This window comes from Misgurnus anguillicaudatus, chromosome 2 (genome assembly GCF_027580225.2).
Source record: "Misgurnus anguillicaudatus chromosome 2, ASM2758022v2, whole genome shotgun sequence".
Lineage (NCBI taxonomy): Eukaryota > Metazoa > Chordata > Actinopteri > Cypriniformes > Cobitidae > Misgurnus > Misgurnus anguillicaudatus.
In genome coordinates this window covers 32,412,074-32,430,109 of record NC_073338.2, presented here as the reverse complement: position 1 = coordinate 32,430,109, position 18,036 = coordinate 32,412,074, and the positions used below count along the sequence as shown (strand labels likewise).

The 18,036-nt window shown below is 38.1% G+C and overlaps 1 protein-coding gene across 2 annotated transcripts in view; it reads left to right on the top strand.

The window, feature by feature from the left end:
- Positions 1-15,623, top strand: part of pex5lb (peroxisomal biogenesis factor 5-like b) — a 42,553-nt gene extending 26,930 nt beyond the window's left edge. For both annotated transcript variants that reach the window (XM_055202701.2, XM_055202702.2), the window contains 7 exons: positions 1,346-1,465; positions 2,823-2,966; positions 5,894-5,964; positions 6,285-6,503; positions 8,882-9,047; positions 11,139-11,296; positions 13,167-15,623. In XM_055202701.2, the coding sequence (XP_055058676.2) occupies positions 1,346-1,465; positions 2,823-2,966; positions 5,894-5,964; positions 6,285-6,503; positions 8,882-9,047; positions 11,139-11,296; positions 13,167-13,350 (1,062 nt within the window). In that variant the 3' untranslated portion in view covers positions 13,351-15,623. The remainder of the gene's footprint in view (positions 1-1,345; positions 1,466-2,822; positions 2,967-5,893; positions 5,965-6,284; positions 6,504-8,881; positions 9,048-11,138; positions 11,297-13,166) is intronic.
- The last annotated feature ends 2,413 nt before the right edge of the window (positions 15,624-18,036 follow it).

The following is an 18,036-nucleotide window of genomic DNA, read 5'->3' as shown; positions in this document are numbered from 1 at the left end:
AACACTCACCTAAAGGATTATTAGGAACACCTGTTCAATTTCTCATTAATGCAATTATCTAATCAGCCAATCACATGGCAGTTGCTTCAATGCATTTAGGGGTGTGGTCCTGGTCAAGACAATCTCCTTAACTCCAAACTGAATGTCAAAATGGGAAAGAAAGGTGATTTAAGCAATTTTGAGCGTGGCATGGTTGTTGGTGCCAGACGGGCCGGTCTGAGTATTTTACAATCTGCTCAGTTACTGGGATTTTCAAGCATAACCATTTCTATGGTTTACAAAAAATGGTGGGAAAAGGGAAAAACATCCAGTATGCGGCAGTCATGTGGGCGAAAATGCCTTGTTGATGCTAGAGGTCAGAGGAGAATGGGCCGACTGATTCAAGCTGATAGAAGAGCAACTTTGATTGAAATAAACACTTGTTACAACCGAGGTATGCAGCAAAGCATTTGTGAAGCCACAACACGCACAACCTTGAGGCAGATGGGCTACAACAGCAGAAGACCCCACCGGGTACCACTCATCTCCACTACAAATAGGAAAAAGAGGCTACAATTTGCACAGGTTCACTGAAATGGGACAGTTAAAGACTGGAAAATATTGCCTGGTCTGATGAGTCTCGATTTCTGTTGAGACATTCAGATGGTAGAGTCAGAATTTGGTTTAAACAGAATGAGAACATGGATCCATCTTGCCTTGTTACCCCTGTGCAGGCTGGTGGTGTAATGGTGTAATGATGTGGGGGATGCTTTCTTGGCACACTTTAGGCCCCTTAGTGCCAATTGGGCATTGTTTAAATGCCACGGCCTGCCTGAGCATTGTTTCTGACCATGTCCATCCCTTTATGACCACCATGTACCAATCCTCTGATGGCTACTTTCAGCAGGATAATGCACCATGTCACAAAGCTCGAATCATTTCAAATTGGTTTCTTGAACATGACAATGAGTTCACTGTACTAAAATGGCCCCACAGTCACCAGATCTCAACCCAATAGAGCATCTTTGGGATGTGGTGGAACGGTAGCTTCGTGCCCTGGATGTGCATCCCACAAATCTCCATCAACTGCAAGATGCTATCCTATCAATATGGACCAACATTTTTAAAGAATGCTTTCAGCACTTTGTTGAATCAATGCCACATAGAATTAATGCAGTTCTGAAGGTGAAAGGGGGTCAAACACAGTATTAGTATGGTGTTCCTAATAATCCTTTAGGTGAGTGTATTAGTGTATGTGAGTAGCTACATTTTGGCATCTCTCTGCATGGTCTCATATGGCTGTGGATCTTATTTTTGTGCGATATCCCATTATTGACTGTGTTGTAAATGTATCTGTCTCCTGCAGTCAGACACTCAGTTCTGGGATAAAATGCAGGCTGAATGGGAGGAGCTGGCACGCAGGAACTGGCTGGAGGATGCTGACAGTGAAGGCGTGCTTCCACTCAACTTCTCACCCACTGAAAAGGTATTTCAGCCAATCAGAATTCTTTGCATGGTGGTCAATCAAAAGACTTATTTACTATCGGCAGGCGAACAGTTGACCCTGTTAAATAAAGACACAACTATCTGAAGGTTTATGCAGCATTACTAAATATAAAAGCACCTGGTCACCAAATGAACTATACCTTGCAGTCAAAAGGATTGATTCATAATGATGCTTTCAGACATTAAGTATTACGTTTTCTATGACGCAGTACTGTTATAGTGGTAGACTATCACTGCAAAGATTACAGACTCCAGATGTCAGATAATGCTCGCTTTCATCTAAAATTCTCTCTCATGTTTTATCATTGTGTGCTTCCGAAAAGCAAAACATTTTTAGATTAAAACTATCATAGAGCCAATTATGCAGCCGTATGAGATAAAGGAGCAAGAAATCATTATCGGTTAACACTGACTTTGAATTTTACTGTTTCAGTTTGCAATTTCAATTGTATGATTTCTACTGAACTGAAGGAGGTCAAACACTGAACATAAATGATGATGATCGAGCGTAGATTGGCTGTTTGTTTTGCATAGCAGTTTACAGCTAGATTTTGTAAATGGTACTAGGCTGTCCAGTGCAATGCACAGTATGGTTGCTAGGGTGTTCTGGGTGGTTGCTAGGTAGTTGCTTACCAACCTGGCTCAAAAGTGACCAAGTCTGAGTTGTTCAGATCTTTCCCACATCTTGGCAACTGGATATCACTATGACTTTTGCTTTGTTGTCTGGCAAAGGAAAGTCATTTACAAAAGTAAATACACATCTTTTCTTAACAATTCACATTTAGGGGCAGTTTCCCGGATAGGGTACTTTAGTCCCAGACTAAAATGCATATTTGATCTGCCTTAATTTTAAAACCCCTTGCACTGACATATCTTGACATTGATTAGTGACATTGTTTTGTCTCGAGATGCACACCAGTTATGTTTTTTGTAGGTTTGTTTGTTAAAACGACTTAAATCTCCTAATATAACCAAGGCCTAGTCCTGGATTAATCTAAACCCTGTCTGGGAAACTGCCCCATAGTGTCCTGGATAGAGATACTAAATGTAGTATGAATGCATGTGTCTCTGCTATAGATCAAGTCATGTGTAGTTTGAGCTGATGTGGCCTTTTCTTCACCGCATGCCTCTGATGAGGCCAACTTCACGTTTCTATGCAATATTAAAGACATCAGCATGATCCAATCCAATCAGTACTCCACCAGCTAACTCTCCAGATACCACATTGTTCACTCGAGTGCCATCTTAAAATATACATGATATGAACTCATGGTTATGTTTGTTTTCTCTAAGATGGGCTTACAGCTATGCTTGCTCTCTGGTTCTTCTGCTCTCAGGGTTACTTCTTCCATACTAATAACCCATTCAAAGACTACGGCAATGCCTTTGTGCAGGGGCTGCAGAAGTGGAAAGAGGGCGATCTAAACAGCGCTGCACTGCTACTGGAAGCTGCTATCTTACAGGACCCTCAGGACTCTGAGGTAAAAAGGCTTTACCTGTAGTATTGCTTATAATGTCTTGCCTGACTTTTTATTGCATTGTGCAGAGGTCAACAAAACAGTTCAATGGTGAGGCAAAGGAATTGTAGACTGTAAATATATTAGTATTTCATTCAAAGTTAAAGAAGTGTAAACGGAAAGTTCTCCTGTTTTGATTTTATGCTTCTCTGTATTTCATTAGCAATGAGGTGGGCGGGAGTTTCCCGGACAGGGTTTAGATTAATCCAGGACTAGGCATTGGTTATATTCGGTCATTTAAAGGGGACATATCATGAAAATCTGACTTTTTCCATGTTTCCCCAGTGCTTGTATCAACCTAGAAAATGTGAAAAAGATCAACCCAGTAACTTAGTTTTGGTAATCCATTCTCTGCAAGCATGTGAAAAATAGGTCACTGAAATTTGGCTCCCCTTGTGATGTCAGAAGGGGATAATACCACTATCCAACCACGACATTGCATTTAGTGCAGAGATCAACTCATTTGCATTTTAAAGGACACTCCCAAAACGCACATTTTTGCTCACACCTACAAAGTGCCAATTTAAACATGCTATAATAAATTATCTATGGGGTGGTTTCATGGACAGAACTTCACATATGTACTCTGGGGACACCAAAAATTTATTTCACATCTTAAAAAAGCCTTCTGAAATGTCCCCTTTAAGTAGTTTTCACAAACAAACCTTACTGGTGTGCACCTTGAGACAAAACAATGGCACTGACATATATTAAGATATGTCACTGCAAGGTGTTGTGAAATTAAGGCAGCTCAAACATACATTTTAATCTGGGACTAGGATAAACCCTGTCCGCAACCCCCCCCCCCCCCCCAATGTTTAAGATTAGGCTACCAAATCCAAAAGTTAACAATATGTCATGGATCTGAATACTGGATAAATGCGTCCCTCTTAATATTGCCGCAAGTATGAGGTATTTTTGTAGGCTAACTCCGGAAGTTAGCAAAACACTGGTTCCACATATATATATTGTCTCTTTTAGACGCCTGGTGTGATGATAGGTTTGGGAAAATAAAAGCCCGGGCTATTATTTGAAGTTTTAAGGTATATATATATATATATATATATATATATATATATATATATATATATATATATATATATATATATATATATATATATATATATATATATATATATATATATATATACTAGATGTTGCCTTGGGGTTCTAAGCATGCTTCAAAACCGCCGTCCATCTTGGAACAGGGGTCTTGTCATAGGAAGTAGCTAGGTAACACTGCGATATTCACCTGTACTTCGAATTCATGGACGATGCCAGAATTTTGTGCTGCGTATGGATGTTAGGCCTACTAGCACTATGTATATATTTTAAAGTAGATATAAAAAGTAGATTATCTTAATATCAAAAAATTTAAATACATGTCTGAACATTGGAATGAAAAAAAAAAATTGCATTCATGACGATTTTATTTCCATTAGACCTTTGCCTACATTGACACTGATGCATTAAAGAGGATGAGCTCCCCTGTTCCAAGATGGCAGCTTTATTGACGCATTCGTTCCAATGAACTGCCGTAGTCAATGCGACATCTACTGTACATATCTTTGCTGGTTCCCTAGCTATAGCGCCCATTCATTTTTCCCATAGACTTCTGGATTATCACAAAATATAATCCCTTATATAATCACTTACATGTTTTGTCCAATAAGATAATTAATTTTGAAGTCTACATTTTTTAAATTTCTAATAAACGCATTTAGACTTCAAAAATCATAAAAATTTTATTCATATGTGAACACGCTAAAAATGGCTGGGTTATTTTTGACCCATAATGGGTAAATATTGAACAGAACACATGCTGGGTTAAAATTGACCCAATGCTGGGTTATTACACCCTATGGTTGCATTACAACAACCCAACATTGGGTCATTTATAACCCAGCACGGGGTAATTTTTTAACCCGGCACGTGTTCTGTCCAATATTTACCCATTATGGGTCAAAAATAACCCAGCCATTTTTAGAGTGAAGATTAACTTGTTGGACAAAACGTATGTGTCATAAACTTTTACAAAGCTTATTTTTTGCAATAATCCAAAAGTCTATGGGAAAAATGAATGCGCTTTTTGGGGAGAGAACCAATGTCCCGCTAACTTCCAGGTTGGCCTACAAAAATACCTCATTCCTGAGGCACATTATATCTGTAGCGGTTACAGCCATGGTTATAAGAGACGCTTATTTAGTTTGTGAAATTTATGATAAAGTCTCATAATCTGATTATGAGATTAGGAGAATTAAAGTTTCATTTCAATCATTAAATTTAGTCTTGACATGGATTACTCTGTCAGTATTAAAAATGTTAATGTTATATTATATTAAATATTTTGAAGGAGGATTTTATATTAAAAATATTATTTAGCTGTCTACTTTATATAAGTTTTATAATAGGCCATCATGTCCTGCTCAAATCCTTTTACTTAATAACAGTTACTTATAAAAGGCGGAGGATTACATAAGTGCTCGACTTATTGTTGTTAATGCCCAAATCAAGCATATGTGATAGCCAGTGGAAATTCATTTCCGTCCTTCCCTCATTATTGCCCAGTCAGCACCGTTGAGCATTTAATGAAATTTCCCATGTTTTATGAGCCAAGACGATGGCGGACAGATGGTGTAAACCTCTGGGATGGCTTATAAATACAATCCGGTTTAATTCGAGTCAAAACATATTAAACTCCACTGTCAGCATCCTCTGAGTGACATCCCATTAAATGCTTTGGACAAGCGTATAACGCAAGGATACAATAGTGTTGTATAAAACTGGCAGCCCTGGTAATTGAACATTGTTTTTATGGTTCCCTTTGAGCTATTTATGTTCAATCAATTTATTTTTTGCCATAATTATGTTTGTTTCAATGTTCTGCAAAGGCTTGGCAGGTTTTGGGGAACATACAGGCAGAGAATGAGAGCGAGCAGGCAGCTATTGTTTGCCTGCAGAGGTGAGTGAATATTCACTGGTGTATTGCAATTAATGCTTGACTTTGATGTTGCAGGAGGGGCATAATACTGTGTGATCTAAGGGTGAATAATGTTATAAATCGCATTTTAATGGGGGATTACACACTTTCCAGACACTACAGATATATCTGAATCATCTTAAAGAAAGCAACGTGTTCAGGATTTTGTCCTTAATCCAGTAATCACCAAAACAACTGCTGGGTCAAAGTCTGCACCACTCGCTGTGGTTTATCAAAGGACATTCTATTAAAGGGGATGTATATTGCATAAACCAATAGATTTTTCTGTCCTGGTTTAACAGATGTTTGGAGCTTCACCCAAATAACCTAAAGGCCCTAATGGCCCTCGCAGTGAGCCTGACCAACACAGGACAGCAGGAGGAAGCGTGTGAGGCTCTCCACCGCTGGATCAGATACAGCCCTAGATACAGACATCTGCTACAGGATCGAAGCCCTCTGGATGGCTCACCACTGCCTCATCGAAGAGGATCATCCATCTCCTCCATCTCTGCTCTCGGATGGTACAGTCCACTCTGTTTACTTCAGTGTCTATAAAACGCTGCAACCTAAATAGTGCAAATGTAATATACATAAACATATAAATGTAGAGTCATATTGAACATCTGTTTGTTTGGAAGGGCAATCTGACTTAATGGTACCTTAAAGATTTTATTACGTTGTTAATAAAGTTTGGGCAACTTTTGTTTAAGGTTTAAAATACAACTTCAGATCATAGTTCACACATGCTAGAATCTATGTAAATCTACTTCTTTTTCCAGGGCGCATGATGCGAAGCTCGTCACAACATGTATGTAGCCCGTCATATGTGTGGCTCTTCATGTAAACTTATGTGCATCACGTGTAATGTCAAAATAAGAGCTTGATGCAGACAGCGTCTATAGGGTTTATGATAAAAGAGGCATTTGCAAGATACTCACTTAGCAGAGTTTAGTGTTAATGTCTTGCGACTATTTTGTGAACACAAGCATCTCTTTTATCATAAATCCTTTCGACGTGCGTGCAGCAGGCTCGTATTTTGACAAGTGGCATGATGCACATGGTTTAAACACATTTGGAGTTACTTTGGTAATTTTTTTTGTTCTTCCAAGTTTTTTAGTGGTAGAGAACAGGGATCAGGGAACAACTTCTGACTTTGAACCCCGGGGAAGTGCGTTCATCCTTGGCAGAGGTGGTCCACGTGGCTCCAATGGTTTAGGGGAGGTTCTCTGTGGGTAGGCGATGCGATTTTATTTTATAGGGGAGAACCGTAAAAAGTAACGGGGGACGAAAGTAACAAAGCGATTTTCTCCGAGCCCTGATAACATTTGCATCTCAAATTACGACAGCATCTTAGGCACACAACCCCTGACAGACCTGACAAATATTGCGTTATTTACTCATCGTTTTCCATGTGTAGATCCAGAAAAGTGTTTTCAACCATGATAAGTAATTTCCTAAAGTGGTAATTTTTTTCTTATAACGTGTTGTGTTTCTGGTTTCATGTGTTGGAGTACTGATTAATCTACGGGTTATTTAGTGCTCTAACACATCCTGAAGTTTGACTTCTCAGAGTTTTTCTAAATAAAAGTAAATTGTTTTTAAATGTGAGGAGATCCTGTCGGGACAAAAGTAACACTTGTTACTTTTGTCCCACTGTTAATACTGTTGTATATGTTCAAAATTTATATTATTATAATTTGATTTAATTTAATTTTCATAGTGTTCAAACTGTTAATTTTTTTTTATTCTCAACAATTAAAGTTTGTGCTGTTTTACAAAGATAAATTACAAAATATGTTTGCAGTAACATATTGACGAGGTCATAGTCATATTTAATAAAAACAAGTGTAACCAAAAATCTATCTTGTTTTGTTGTGTTACTTTCGTCCCTGCAGGTGGGGTCGAAAGTAACAATTCACTACTTATGATTAAAGTGAAATTATACTGAAGTTGTTTTACATTTTTACAAAATTCCTTCTGGTATTGATAGAGTTATTGACCACAGCAAAAATATATATCTGTCTATAACGCTATCTTTTAAAATTAAGTTTTTCTGAAAAATTGTACTTTCGCCCCCGTTCTCCCCTAAAAATATTCATATTTCAAACTTTATAAACTGTAATAACTACCTTCTGGTAACGGTGCCATCTTGGACTCGCGATTCATGACAGTTTTAGCGTAGTGAGTGTTGGTTGCCATAGATACGTTGCGCAGTGACTCTCATGAATCAAGTTCTCGGGTCTAAAGATGGCATCGTTACTAGAAGCTAGTTGTTGTAGTTTGTGAAGTTTGAAATCTGGATATTTTTCTTACAATATTGTATCGATTATCAACAAGGGACCTTTATTAACCTCTTGGGGCTGCGTGAATTGCTTCTGTGGGGGATGGATGCAGTTTTTTGGGGTTTCAGAGTCAGAAGTTGAGGTGTGTTCCAGAAACTGGGGTTAACCTACCGTCAGCGAAACCCTGAGTTTTTGGTTGATAAAACCAAAATTAGCTTAAACTGATCATGTCGCTTCCAAAACACCTGATAAGAGTAAGTTCAGTCAACCTCCTACTGGTAACCGAAAGTTAATGTGCGCACATGTGGAAGACATAGACATTTTCAAATTCAAACATACCCGGGTATGTCACATAACCAGCTTTCTGGAATACCCCCCTGCTCTCTGGTTTCTCCAATTATAAGGTTGAAAAAGCAAGAACCTATTTCAAAATAACTTCAAATGTTTTCTTCTAAAAGATGATTGACATAATTGAGTAAATCATGTAATTTTGATATTTGACTGGAGTATCGCTTTAAGCTAGGTATAATATTTGGTTGGGACACCAGCACACCAACATCCAAAATATATGTTGGTGGACAGGGTAAGGTTTACTTTCCTTGTGTGTGTATATTTAGCTCTCAGCTGGTGGAGGTGTTGGAGCTCTATCAGGAAGCAGAGCAGCAAAACGCAGAGGGAGTGGACCCTGATCTTCAGACAGGTCTTGGTGTGCTCTTTAACCTCAGCTCAGAGTTTGACAAAGCTGTCGATGCCTTCAACGCTGCACTGTCTGTGCGACCCGAGGTAAGCTAAGCAGTCACATTCATCAAACATCTTTCAAATGCTGCAGATTGTGTTAACATCAGTGGCGGCCGTTGACTTCATTTTTCGAGGGCACTCAATGCGAAGTTTGTCACAACATGTATGTAGCCCGTCATGTGTGTGGTTCCTTTTGTGTGTTCTGCGCGTCGAGTGATCCTATGTGCATCACGAGTCTTGTCAAAATAAGTGCCTGCTGCAGACGCGTCTAAAGGGTTTATGATAAAAGAGACGCTCGCGTTTGCCAGATACTCACATAATCTCATGCGTAATCAGAGTTTACTGTTAAGGGAGTGTCTTGCGTGTATTTTGTGAATGTGTGCGTCTCTTTTAACATAAACGGTTTTGACGCGTGTGCAGCAGGCACAACACACATGACACTCCGAACACTTATTTTGAATTAGCGCCCCTCGGAAGAGCAGTCATAAGCCATCACTGGTTATCATCTATCCGTAATGTGCATTTATGTCCTACCTTATGAATACAATACATCACATACAATATATCATAAATACACACTATCCTCAAAGCAGAAATTACTTTGAGCCATTTAAGAATGTACTTTTGTACATCAGTTGTGCCTTATACCATTTTTTAAAAAAGGGGCATTTTCCAAACAGCATTAATGCACCCTTGAAGGGTCTTTGCGAAGTATAAGTACACAGTACATGATGGTCATTTCAAGTAAAATCTGTTTGTGATCGTGTGATCTTGGGTAATGAGTTCACGATGCATTTTAAAGAAAAAATCTAAGTAGAATTATTTACCTTTTAATGTAATGCCCAATATTGATCTGAGGTTAAAAGTAAAAGTGACATGCTTGTCAAGTACTCGAAATGTGACCTCTGCATTAAATCCATCCCAGTGAGTAGTGAACACATGCACTGCAAGTCATGAATACAAAACACACCTGGATCAGTGGACAGCTATCCCAGCACCCTTGGAGCAATTAGGGTTAAGGGTAACTCTCAGATTACAAGCCCGACTCTACACTACGACTACCCCCAAAAGATGGTAAAGGCTAGTTTAGATTAGATTTTAGGAAAGTGTTTAATAGTAGCTGCTGTGTTTATTAACACACTGTATCTACTTTAAGCACCAAGCAGAGGGAAACAAATTAGTTTAAAATGAGACAAAAATAAACAACATTTGACAAGAAAAATTAAAAATAATATTATGCAATCCTGGATTCCACGCGCAAGTGCAATGTTGTCAAGGTAACATTGGTCTATCAGTCACATTGCCAAGAGATATCCAAACGCATACATGAGATCATAAATCCCCTACACTCTTCAACGAGCTCACTTCAAGGTCTCTGCTCTTCGAAGTGAGTAAAAATATCCAATTTAAAAATGCAGAGTAATATCAGCATATCAATGAGACAGCCATCTGATGCTGTTTTACCATTTTAAAAACATGGTAAAGCATGGGAGAGGGGCCCTTGGAGGTAACTGGCCCCAGGGAGTAGGGCATAGGGATGCTCACTTCCGTTTGGAAATCGCCCAAGGACCCAAAAATATGATGACCCACTTGCAAGGGACCACCATTCTAATATAAAATCTGTACATTCCATTGTAAACATAAATGTTTAACATTTATAGTATAGATATAAGAACAACATGTTTTTAATATTAAATGTGGTTTGTTTTTCATTGTTCTAAAACCAAAAACAAATTGTCAAAATATAATTTAATATACATTTAAGTTGTGTATTTTTCTTTAAAATATTAGTTTATTACACCTAATAATCATTTAAAGAACCTATTTTAAAGTAATCAAAATGTATTGTTGCAATGAAGGAGATGATTATTGAAGATTTTTTTTTCACAGGACTATAATGAAGACTACCCAGCACCCCCTTGTGGCCTATGGTGGTCCCTGCACCCCAATGTGTAAACATTGCCCTGGTTGTGTCTAGAAGGCATACAGCTACTGCCAAAATCTCTTGGAATTACCGATTTCAACCTATCCCTAAACCCAACATCTCGCCAGTTTTGGCCGTAGCTGTATCCCCTCTAGCCAGAACCCATTGCCCTGGACTGCTTTTGACTCTACTCATATTTATGTGTTTCACAGGACTATCTGCTGTGGAATCGGCTCGGAGCCACGCTGGCTAATGGAGACCGCAGTGAGGAGGCAGTGGAGGCCTACACCAGAGCTCTAGAGCTCCAGCCAGGCTTCATACGCTCCAGATACAACCTTGGCATCAGCTGCATAAACCTAGGGGCACATCGGTAATAAACCAAAACGCTAAACACCGCTAGGTTGATGAAAAGGACCACACTCTTGAAAATAAAGGTGCTACAAAAAAGCGGTCAAAGGTTCTTAGAAGAGCCATTTTTTTTCTTACTGTAGAACATTTTCCACTATAAAGAACCTTTTGTCACACAGAAAGATAATTCTTTAGATGTTAACAGAACCATACCACCAAAAATGTTTCATCTGTGGCGTCATGTAGCACCTACTCTTATGTTTTAAGAGTGTGTATATGTTTCCTTTGTGTAAACATAGTAAAGCCGAAGGTTGCCGTGAATGAAGCACATGCCACGACCTGTCAACTAATGGTATACCACATTAAAGGTGCTATAACATAGCATCGTTTTGAAATATGTCTGCAGCTCTTAGCAAACTTTTTTTTTGGTGGGCTTGAAAATATTTTGACCCAGCGGGGTTAATTTATTTTTGTTCACATCTTTAATATTGATTGAATAAGGTCACTTCAAAGATTCACATCATAATGAAATGAATGGCTAAAATCAGACTCATTATCTTGATGCTCATTGTCTCAGATTTTGATTGGTTGATGGTTATTGCAGACTGGGTCACATGTAAAAAATGTTTTGTCATAATTGTGCTGCTTTTTCTCACATATTTAGACATTTATATCCATTTATAATTGAACTATTATTAGAAAAGGGCTAGATGAATGAATACAGTGTGGATACCCGTCTATTATAGACAGCTATACACTCACCTAAAGGATTATTAGGAACACCATACTAATACTGTGTTTGACCCCCTTTCGCCTTCAGAACTGCCTTAATTCTATGTGGCATTGATTCAACAAGGTGCTGAAAACATTCTTTAGAAATGTTAGCCCATATTGGATAAGATAGCTTATTGCAGTTGATGGAGATTTGTGGGATGCACATCCAGGGCACGAAGCTCCCATTCCACCACATCCCAAAGATGCTCTATTGGGTTGAGATTGGGTGACTGTGGGGGCCATTTTAGTACAGTGAACTCATTGTCATGTTTAAGAAACCAATTTGAAATGATTCGAGGTTTGTGACATGCTGCATTTTTCTGCTGGAAGTAGCCATCAGAGGATGGGTACATGGTGGTCATAAAGGGATGGACATGGTCAGAAACAAAGCTTAGGTAGGTCGTGGCATGTAAACGATGCCCAATTGGCACTAAGAGGCCTAAAGTGTGCCAAGAAAACATCCCCCACACCATTACACCATTGCATTAATGAGAAATTGAACAGGTGTTCCTAATAATCCTTTAGGTGAGTGTACAAATATTCACTTCAAGTATATAGACAAAATAGTATTGAAATATTTGCCTGCAAACTTAATTTTTAGCAAGTGTTACAACTAACCCCCTGCCTTAACCCCACCTATGGGGTAAGTTGTAACGTTTGCACTTCTGTCACGTTTGGTGTAGTTGTCCAAGAATGGTAAGTACTAGAAACAAACTTCAAATGTTCATTTGTAGCAGAGATGTGTGTGTTGCTTGTGTAAAAATATAATTATTCAAACTCAAATATTTTATGAATGATTGAGCCAAAACCAAAAAGCGTTAGGTTGTGCCCCGCTCTCCCCTACTTCTGAAGGGGCGTGTGCCAAACAAGCAGGTAAATTGAGATGAATTGAGTTTTCTCTTGGAATAATAGTGCCTACTTGTCCTTGGCATAGAGGCGCATAATGTTCTCTGGAAGTTTTATAGCGGGCCGATCCCTCAGGGGGTTACACCAGAAACACCTTTTCAGGTGATCCATCATTTATGTGTGTTATTAAAAACTCACTTGCAGCACCTTTATGGCATACGGTTCTCTTCTAAACCTAAATGCTTATGTATGTGGTTTCTTTTCTCCTACAGGGAGGCAGTAAGTAACTTTCTGACTGCACTGCACCAGCAGCGGAAGAGCAGGAGTCATCAGGAGATGTCCGGCAACATTTGGGCAGCTCTGCGAATCGCCCTTTCCCTCATGGACCAGCCAGAGCTTTTCCAGGCAGCCAGCGTGGGAGATCTGGACCTTCTAATGAGGGCCTTTAACATGTGATTAATATAGGACCTGTGAATTCATTCACTTTAAAAGTAGGCACAAAGCTAGGCTGAGTAAGAACGTCAATATAATATGCCGAGTGTGCACAGTTATTTTTGATGTATTTATGCGCTGTAAGAGGCAGCCTTGACCTTTGGGCTTCCACTGAAGAGGGCATTTATTCTATAGAGCACAAAATGAAGGGTTTCAATACTAGAGGAATATATGAATATGAAATATATATATACAGCGAGGGAGAGAGAGAGCAAAAGCACTTTTTCTTGATGTTAAATAATATTTTATTGTAATATTTTAAGCTTTTCTTAACTTTGTATACTTGAGAAAGTCAACCAGACTTCATCGGGAATGTAGGAAGTATTTTGTTCAGTTTATGGATTAATGAATCGTATAAAAACGATCTATTTATCATGTGCATTTCGTAAGCATGCACCTCCCGTGACATCCTACAATGTCTATTCCTCACCACTAAGTGGCGCTGTTGCCCCACAGAAAAAGCACATCCATAATTTCAGTCCATCTTCTACCAAACCAAGTGACACTGTGTGCAGCGTGTGATGAATGACATTATGAATGAATTTCACTTTAGGACACAACACCCTCTCAGGGCGATTTATGCCCAGGTGTGCGGGCAGGGTGTGTTCCCCAGGCCATCTGTCTTCCAGCAAGCCTCTTTTATTGCTGTGTGCCGTGGGGCATTCTGGATCAGGCCTCGGTGGGAAGCGACTTCAAAGACTCTGCATGAAAGGTCACAGCAAAAGCAGTATCATGTTGAAAGTGGGCGAGCTGATGTAGAAGCATTAGCCCAAACGTTTGAAAGGAACTGAATACATTCACAAATATATTATCTACTATATATAAATATATGTGTGTAAGCTGCAGAAACATCTTGTTGTAGTTCAATATTTGGGCCTGGTAAGTTTAAAGTGCATTTCCTGTGACTAAATACCCTTTATTCTTTAAAGATATATAACTGAAGCCATTTGTAGATGAAGACCAGGACGGTTCGTTCATTTAAGCCCCTTTTTATAGGTTAAAGCCAAATATTTTGTTTAGACATAACTATGCAAACTGGAATTGCTAAATTTACCAAATATTTTAGTAGGGGTTTATAATCAAATTTGTCTTTATAATTCACCACTATGCATTTTGGGTAAAGTCTTTATAACAGGTGAAAGTCAGCTGAGATTATTGAAAGGGCACTGAGTATTTCCTAAAAAGTTAAAGATAGAAATGATTTGCAATTAGAAATAAATAGCATTAGTAACAAACAACCAATGGATTTTTTCTGTGTGAGAGACAGGAGTGTTTCCTTAGATGCACCTGTTGCTTAAATATTACCATAGATTAATTTATACATTTGGAAAAGTCATAAATGTTTATTGCATGACAAAAACATTGTTTTCCACATTACTGAATGTAACTACTATTAATGTGCAATTTTATAAACCGACATTGCAATATAATAAGATTAAACCACCAAAAATTATATATAAAAATATTTATTTGCATGTCTGGGCACATTATAGGGGCATTAATCACACTACACTCTAAAGAATGCTGGGTTATTTTCAATCCAGCGTCGGGTCTAAAAGGCAAGCCAATTAAATGTAGGTTGTTTTAACCCATTGTTGGGTCAAATATAAACATTATCTACCTTAAAGGAACAGTATGTAAGAAATTTATATCAATTAATCATAAAATGGCCCTGATATATCACTAGACACTAAGAAATCATTTTAATTTCAAATACTTGTATCACTGACAACAGTGGTCCGGCCAGGATATTGTCATTTAAAAAGTGGAGTTGCAGCCCTCAACTGATGTTTATTGTCATTTTGTGTATTGGCCACCAGTTGTGTGATTGCAGTACCAGTTTTAGCCACAAGTTTTGTTATTGCAATACCAGTTTTGGCCACAATCCTACATACTGTTCCTTTAATTTAACCCAACGGCTGAGCTCGTCCCATTTTGACCCAATGCTGGGTTGAAAATAAGCCAGCCTTTTTAGAATCTAGTTTTGCTATGATCAAAGCTGTTACTATAAATATAATTAGAAATAACTAGTTTAATATAATAGCAGAATGAAATGTATTTTACTTTGTGATAATGTGAAATCAATTTATTTACGGAATGGATTAAAAAAATGTATGCATGTCTAGCTGTCAACTATCATGTTTCCATTCCACTTATGTTTATAGGTTATCAACTCAAGATGTATTTATAATCTATTTAATAAAATTGTATTTTAGAAGAACTGACTGAAATTAAAATTCTCTTCTCCGTTTTTTTTTAAGATGTGAGTGCATTGTGGTCCCTGACTGTCATGACTTAGGCAGTGCTACAACTACTTTTGTATGGAATTGTATTTATATAGCAGTGTTTCTCAAAGTTTTTCTGCCATTCCCCACTTTGGAGGTATAAGGGTTCCAAGCTCCACATTTCTCCAATCGCGCCAACAAAATGGTTATCGTTTTTTTTAGATTTTACTATGTTATTACCTCAGCTTAGATGAATTAATACATGCCTATCTTTTTTCAATGCGTGCACTTAATCTTTGTACAACGTGTGGTGAATGTGTTAGCCTTTAGCTTAGCCCCATTCATTCCTTAGGATCCAAACAGGGGTGAATTTAAAAGCCACCTAACACTTCCATGTTTTCTCTATTTAAATACTGTTACATGAGAAGTTCCACGAGTAAGTATGGTAGCACAAAATAAAACATGGCAATTTTTTAGGCGGATATAAATCAGAACTATATTTGCATACCTCGGCACGCAGTAACATCATGACTCCTGACTACTCTCCCTCTTGCTCAAACTTCAGTCAATATTACTGCCCCCGAGGTTGAAATTAAAGATAAGAATGCAACTATGTTTGCATTTTGTCTCTGACAAAAGTTATCATACTTTCTTTTCAGCTGGCTTTTTGGTTGATTAGGTCCACTGTCTGTCTTGGTTTTCTCTGCTGGTGCCAAATTTCCATTTTTTTTCTGTTCCATGTCACAAACTTATCCATTGTTAATTTTATACCTGCTACCGCTTTTATCGCCTATATCGCCTCTTCACATTAAAGTTTTTATTCCGCTTCAATTAACATTCCAACGTTAATTTGTTGTATAAGCTATGGTATGTGACATTTTCTTTGTTTTTAGTTAGGCTTATATTTAAATGTGTCATTTTGAGTTTATAAAAAAAGGAATTAATAGAGATCACAAAAATTACCATATTTTTTCTTGTTTATCATGCCCCACTTGTAATGTTATACCTATTCCCCACCAGTGGGGCCCACCCCACACTTTGAGAAACACTGATATATAGTGCCCTTTTAAGTATTTGGAAAATAAAGGCAAAATTGCTCTGTTTGCTGTGAAGTCAAGAAATGTCGAAACATTAAGGGGGAGTTTCCCAGACAGGGTTTAGATTAATCCAGGACTAGGCCCTAGTTATATTAAGACATTTAAGTCGTTTTTACTGGTGTGAATCTTGGGACAAAACAATGGCACTGATATACTGTATAAGATGTGTCACTGCAAGATGTTTTTAAAGGGACATTCCACTTTTTTTTAAATATACTAATTTTCCAGCTCCCCTAGAGTTAAACATTAGATTTTTATTGTTTTGGAATCAGTTCAGCTGATCTCCGGGTCTGGTGCTAGCACTTTTAGCATAGCTTAGCATAATCCATTGAATCTGATTAGACCATCAGCATCGCGCTGAAAAATTGATATTTTACTATTTAAAACCTGACTCCTCTGTAGCCACATCGTGTAGTAAGACGAACAGAAAATTAAAATTTGTGATTTTCTAGGCAGATATGGCTAGGAACTAACTCTCATTCTGGCGTAATAATCAAGGACTTTGCACTGCAGCAGGCGTAGTGATATTACGCACTGCCCGAAAATAATCCCCTGCCATTGAAAGTTACTAAGGGAACTATTTTTGCTTGCTGCGTAATATCAGTGCGCCTCCTGCAGCCATGTTACATCAGCAAAGTCCTTGATTATTACACCAGAATGAGAGGATAGTCCTAGTCATATCTGCCTGGAAAATCGCAAAATTTTCATTTTCTGTCTGTCTTAGTACACAATGTAACTATAGAAGAGTCAAGTTTTAAATATGAAAAATATCGCAACTCTTTGGTTATTTTTTAGCGCAATGCTAATGGTCTAATCAGATTCAATGGATTGTGCTAAGCTATGCTAAAAGTGCTAGCGCCAAAGTCGGAGATCAGCTGAATGGATTCCAAAACTATAAAAGTCAAATGTTTAACTCTAGGGGAGCTGGAAAATTAGTATTTAAAAAAAAAAAGGTATGTCCCTTATGGTCCGATTCACGATTTTACATTTCCTCTGGTATGTAAGTGTTTATTAGTAGGCCCTGCATGTTAACGATATCCAAAAGGTACATGCCCCAAAGTAAAAGCTGACACGAATTATCGTTTTCAATGTAAATATCTTGTAGACATCAGTTTACTTCCTGGGCCTGTTGACGTATAGACAAGGCCATACCAAATATACAAACGAACATTTTTTAGCAATGAAATAGGTGCACTTTAAGGCAGCTCAAACATGAAATTTATTTTAGGACTAGGAAGACCTGTCTGGGAAACCGTGCCAAAAAGGTGAATATGAGATAAAAGTACAGAATGTCACACTTTATCTTTCACCTGTTCAGTTTAGTTTAA